General features: G+C 52.9%; 1 protein-coding gene across 1 annotated transcript; it reads left to right on the top strand.

Moving 5' to 3' along the window:
- Positions 1–627: 627 nt before the first annotated feature.
- On the top strand, positions 628–4,601 carry LOC123408579. Its single transcript, XM_045101654.1, has 3 exons — positions 628–1,841; positions 2,008–2,542; positions 3,315–4,601. The coding sequence occupies exons 1-3, from the start codon at positions 1,465–1,467 to the stop codon at positions 4,308–4,310; spliced, it is 1,908 nt and encodes a 635-aa protein (XP_044957589.1). The 5' UTR covers positions 628–1,464; the 3' UTR covers positions 4,311–4,601.
- Positions 4,602–5,703: the final 1,102 nt, after the last annotated feature.

The following is a 5,703-nucleotide window of genomic DNA, read 5'->3' as shown; positions in this document are numbered from 1 at the left end:
CAGTCCACAACGGCGACCGAGGAACGACGCGAAGCTAGGACGACGACGCGTAGCAAGGACGACGGCGACTACACCGCCTTCTAAAAGCTCCTCGGCACGATCTAGGCTCGAGGCGGCGACGACGACGGCGATGACGTAATATTTTTAGTGATGTTTTTAAATTTGTATAAATATGAATGTAACCGCCTATATTCCGTCCAAATTTGAGTAATTTTCTTTCGAATTTGAGTTTAAAATCGGCGATTGGGGGTCGAACTTGGGGCGGCGGCTGGGAACGAGAGTCCTCTCCCCCGTGGGCGAAAATATCGCTGGTTAACCCCCAAGAGGCGATATTTCAAGCCCTGGTGGTGGTGGTGGGGGGGGGGGGACGGGGACGGATGGAGATGTTCTAAGATGATGGTTTCAAACCACCTGACGTATTACTTTGTAAGTTTTTTTATGAATTATCAATAAAATTATTGCATACATCGCCGAGATGCAGATGCGGGGTAATCCTTCTTTTCTAAAAATCTACAATAAGAATTGCCCGGCTCGAGCGAGGAAGGGTTATAACGGCTGTACGCGCCGTTGCTAGATTGTCTATGAATTTTGATGTAATTTTTATTATTTTTTATGTTTCTTGTATTGTCATGACTAAAAAAAAAATCAGATGTTTTACCGCAAAAGAAAAATCCACCGTGCTCACCACCATGCCAGGACACGTTCCATTTTCAGGCTACGGCCGAAACAACCGGGAAAAAGGCTCAGCAGTTCACAAGATAGAAATGCCTTACTATATGTTTTATTTACCTGTAGCAAGTCGCCGCGATAAAAAGGAAAGAGTATCACTGCCACTGTTCCACATAAACGTCCGTAAGCTAGTAATCTTTCTCTTTAGATGTATAGAACGCAAGAGTTAAAGCTAAGAAGAACAGTGGTTAAGCAACTGAGCCCTTGCTTAAGGCATGGTGGGTCCTACGTGTCAGCGCGTACTTTATTACACCGCACGGTGTGCCGCATTATTTGTCACGCTAAAGCATCGCACCATCCACCATGGATGCCTGGGAGAACATGACGGATAAACAATCCCGCTGGACAATGACACGCGGGCCCAGCGCTATAGTATTTTCCAATTAATTCGGCCCACTTTCCGGAGGAGACCCCCTCGAAACCTCAGAATTGCCCGATCGGGCTTGGTACGCGGTGCTTCCATTTCCGAAGATTTTAAAAAGCGAACCAGATAAAGAAAGTGGGCAGAAAAATGGGGAAGAAAAAGACGAAAAGATGGGGGCCGAACCAGAACCAAAACCTAGACGAACCACACAGAGATAGATAGGCAGAGAGGGGAAGGGAATAGGCGGGCGGGACGAGGCCAAAACAGACCAACCAAACCCTAGCGCACCTCACCGTCCATGGAGGCGGCGCTATGAGCCCTCGCCGTGGTCACCGCGTCGACGTGGCAGCGATTGGGCGGAGGGGAGGCGGATGGCGGCCAGATCGGACGATCCCGATGTCTCGCCGGAGTCGTCGTCGCCGGCGGCGGCGGCCGGCGGCGAGATCTGGGGGACGCTCGAGGAGCTGCTGCTGGCGTGCGCCGTGAGCCGCCACGGCACCGCGAGCTGGGAGTCGGTGGCGTCGGAGGTGCAGTCGCGCAGCCCGTCCGCCGCCGCGCGCCTCACGCCCACCAGCTGCCGCCTCCACTTCCGTCTCCTTCACCGTCGGTTCGCCGCCGGCGCCGGCGAGGACGGAGGCGGGGAACCCGACCCTTCCGCCGCCGTCTACGACGCGTGGGTGGATGAGCTCAGGAAGTTGCGGGTCGCCGAACTCCGCCGCGAGGTCGAGCGATACGATCTCTCGATCGGGTAAAAAATAACAGCCCGAAAATAAAAAAGAAACGTCAAACGCCTTTAGCTTCATCCTGTTCGTCCAGTGCGGCTTCTCGTGGGCCGTCCGATGCTGATCTGTCGGTAGCTGTTTATTTTTCTTTGAAAAAAATTGCTTATTATTTATTTTCGTTGGCACGGCCAGGTCGTTGCAATCAAAGGTGAAACGGCTAAAGGAGGAGCGGGAGAGGAGCCTCTCCGGCGAGACCACGCCGGCGTTCAAGGATGAACGGGAGACAGGGAACGAGTCGCCGGAGGAGGCCGGCGGTGAGAACGGCCTCTCCGGCGAGGTGTCTGCCCGGTCATGCAAGGAGTCAAACTCGTCAGATCTGAAGGCACCACCGGGGCACGACTCCGGCGGTGCCGCCGCCGACGGCGACGCGGAGGTAAAGGATGAGCCGGCCGAGGGCGAGGTGGCCGCGAAGGACGAGGCCTCCGGCGAGTCGGCGGCCGGGTCTAAAGAAGCCGACGCGGGGAAGGAGAGCAGCGACGTGCAGAGCTCGGCCAGCCCTTCCCGGAAACGGCGTCGCCGGCTACGGAAGGTAGGAGGCGGCGACGTGGCATCCACGTCGGCGCCCGTGCCCCTCCCCGCTGCGGAGGCCGAGCCGCTCCTCGCACTCCTCGAGTCGGTCCGGACCAGCAAGTCCGGCGCCGTGTTCGAGCGGCGGCTCGAGAGCCAGGTAATTTTTTTTTTCTCGTTTTCTTTTCTTTTCCCGGAAGAAATATCTTATTTTCCATTTTCCCACACCCTATCACCTTCCTTACCCTCGGTAAAAAAAAGGAACAAATGCTCAGTTCCCCATCTTGTTCAGCGAAATAATTATCCCGGTTAATTAAGTAAATTAACAATTAATACTTCAATCTTGTGCCAGCGTTGGCCGGCAGTACGTAATCGCGACACGATTATTTTGCTGAATAGGCAACAAAATACAACAGCGACCGTACACGGTTTGCTTTGCTTCCAAACTGGAACAATCCCGCCTCTACGCATCGTGGAATCTGGCTGTTCGCACGGTCTCGTCTCGTTCGTTATGTACTGGCACGAACGCGATCGATCTGGACCGTCTAACACGCGGTGAGCTGGAGATATGCCGGGCAGGTTGTGCGCGTGGCCTGGTGGTGGGGCCCTCGTCCCGAATATCGATGTCTTCGTTGGCGATGCTCGAGGGCCCTCCGTGTCGGCCACTTGGTACTAGTTGCCGTCTGCCCCCGCCAGACAACACAATCCAATCTAACCTTCTCCTCCAAATTGGCTGCTATTTTCTCCACTAGGAAAATGAGGAACAAATCGCGTTGTATCACATGCGCGCTTTGTTGGGTTTCCTATTTGAAACTGATTTTCTTACTAACTTCTATTTTCGTATGTATTATAGTCGATTTTTTTAGAACAACATAATAATCGTTGGTGCCTCTCTCTTTCCCTACTTACCGACCCACCGATACTATGTGCAGGAGAGCGGCAAGTACAAGGGCACCATCAGGCGCCACGTGGATCTGGAGATGATCAGATCCAGGCTGGAATCCGGTGGGGCCGCTTGTGGGCCTGACAGCGCGTGCTACGCGTCGGCCTCCGAGTTCTACCGCGACCTGCTGCTGCTATGCGCCAACGCGCTTGTCTTCTTCCCGCGCGGCTCGCCGGAGCACGCTGCCGCGACCAGGACCCGCGCGCTCGTCTCCAAGCGCATGTCCGCGACTCTTCACAGAGACGGCCTCGGGACGGCGGGGAAAGCTACTGCCCTGGTCGGCGGCGCCTCCTCGGCTGACGGCGCCAAGAAGGCCAAGGCAGATGCTGAGGTCGCCGGTTCGCTCCTTGAGAAGGCTGCGCCGATCATTGTTTGCCGGAAGCGGAGCTCCATCGCGAAGGCTGCTGCTGCTAACAAGGAGAAAGTGGAGAAGGAGGACACGGATGAGGATGAGGAGTTTGACGACGGAAAGAAGAAGGGAAGCGCCAAGGACAAAACCAGGGGTATGAGGACCAACAAGGGTCGGGCTCCTGTCAGGAACGCAGCTCCTAATCAGAAAACGGGGAAGGCTTCGGAGAGTGCGGCTGCCGAGAGGACGAAGAAATCTGACAAGATGGTTGGCAGTGGAAGTGGCAGCGGAAGCGGTGGTGGCAAGGCGGCTGCAGCAGCTGGTGGCGTCATCAAGAAGCGGAATGCGGTGGACTTCCTGAAGCGGATGAAGCAGAACTCAGTGCCGTCGACGGAGAGAGTGTCTCTGCTAGAGACACTGAAGCTCTCCGCGACAGAACAGAAGAAGGCTGCCAAGGCCGATGGTCGGAAAGAGCCGGGCAGCTCCTCCGGCTCCAAGAAGGCTACTGCCGAGACAGCGTCAGGAGGGAGGAGAAGCGTTGGCCGGCCGCCGAAACGGGCCGCTGCGCCTCCGACGCCTCCACCATCCAAGAGGGCGAAGGACGACCGGCCGACGAGGAAGCGCGGGAAAAAGTGAGTTAGTGGAAGACGTCAGGAAGCGACGGAGTCTCAGCTGTGTGTACATGTTGTAGGGTAGGAGCTCCTGGGTCTTTTGATTCCAGTGTTGTAGGAGATGGGGCGATGGATGGGTTCTACTCTTTTGTTTTGGAATGGGGGGTGTACGAAACTGAGTTGCGCGTCTCTCTTCTCGTGGGACTCGGGAAACAGTGCTCCCCTTTGAACTGTTGTCCTGTATGTTTTGGGCTAGAATTCGGAAATTTTATACTAGAAGCACAACGATCAAAAGATTGAAAAAAAGATTCTTTAATCACCTGTATTCATGTCAATCCTTTTAGCCGATCGACCGGCAAACTCCCTTGCCGATCGCATGTCAGATCAAAGCCTGGCCGTGTGAGGCGACCGACTTTGAAGCACCACCGGCTCGCCGCCCTTGCAGCACTCGTCCTCATCAGTTTTCAGGACACCGCCGCTACACACAATAATTGCTCCACGCCGTCTCTACAAACAATAGTCGTCCCCATAGCAAACATCATCGTCTTTAGCGCGCACCCGCCATTGTCGTAGCACATCTTCGCAGCACCGCCCTGTCATTGGATGCAACTCTCGACGTTATTGATGAAAGCACGTATGCTTCCTTAGCTTTCGACGTCATTGCTAAAAGCACATATTCATGATAGTCCCTCCAGCACAGTATATTGGACGTATCTTACAGGGCTCTCGGACATACAAGTTTTTCTATTGATAGGAAAAACCGAACCGACGGGCTGTAAAAGCATCTAATTAATCGCAAAACTGACGCATTAGTAACCCCCGTCTACTAAACGAGCGACTTTCTTGCATGCATTGGTGGAAACGGTTTTCAAAACACCCCAATTAATAGGCTAATTAATGTCATGCACCTTATTTCCTTCTAATTATGAAAAATTATCGTTTCGAAGATACGCCTAATATACTGTGATGGAGGGAGTAATATATATTGTCTTTTGGACTAATAGCTTTACTTAGTTTATTTCAGATATAATTCATAAAGAGGATTGGCTAAGGATTATGAGGAGAATCCCCCAAAAAAAGGAAGAAGGAAAGAAATAGGATTAACCAAGCTTCAAGACTCTACATTTTGCTCTTATGTGAGAAATCACAATTGAGTCCATAGTAAAATCAGTACTGTTAAAAGGGGACGAGGTATCTATGATGATCCGGTTGCTTAAGTGCTTAGAGTTAGCCATCATAAATCATGATGAAATTCTCCCATAAATATTCTTTCCAAACCCCAAAGTCCAAATTCGGTGTCACCAACACTTGCAAATCGGTCCTACCGAGTTCGACCCTAGACATATCCTATGCCAAACCCTAAGGTCTCGGTGACACCAAGTTCCATTTCGATGAAACCGAAATCAGTGACAAACTTT

This window comes from Hordeum vulgare, chromosome 7H (assembly GCF_904849725.1).
Source record: "Hordeum vulgare subsp. vulgare chromosome 7H, MorexV3_pseudomolecules_assembly, whole genome shotgun sequence".
Taxonomy (NCBI): Eukaryota; Viridiplantae; Streptophyta; class Magnoliopsida; order Poales; family Poaceae; genus Hordeum; species Hordeum vulgare.
This window is presented reverse-complemented; position numbering and strand designations above follow the sequence as displayed.

What these genes read in the sequence shown, in the direction of transcription:
- LOC123408579 (XM_045101654.1), top strand. Translation starts at nt 1,465, where the DNA reads ATGGCGGCCAGATCGGACGATCCCGATGTCTCGCCGGAGTCGTCGTCG. An exon ending in CGATACGATCTCTCGATCGG is followed by an intron (nt 1,842 to 2,007) that starts GTAAAAAATAAC and finishes TGGCACGGCCAG; the next exon opens with GTCGTTGCAATCAAAGGTGA. An exon ending in AGCGGCGGCTCGAGAGCCAG is followed by an intron (nt 2,543 to 3,314) that starts GTAATTTTTTTT and finishes TACTATGTGCAG; the next exon opens with GAGAGCGGCAAGTACAAGGG.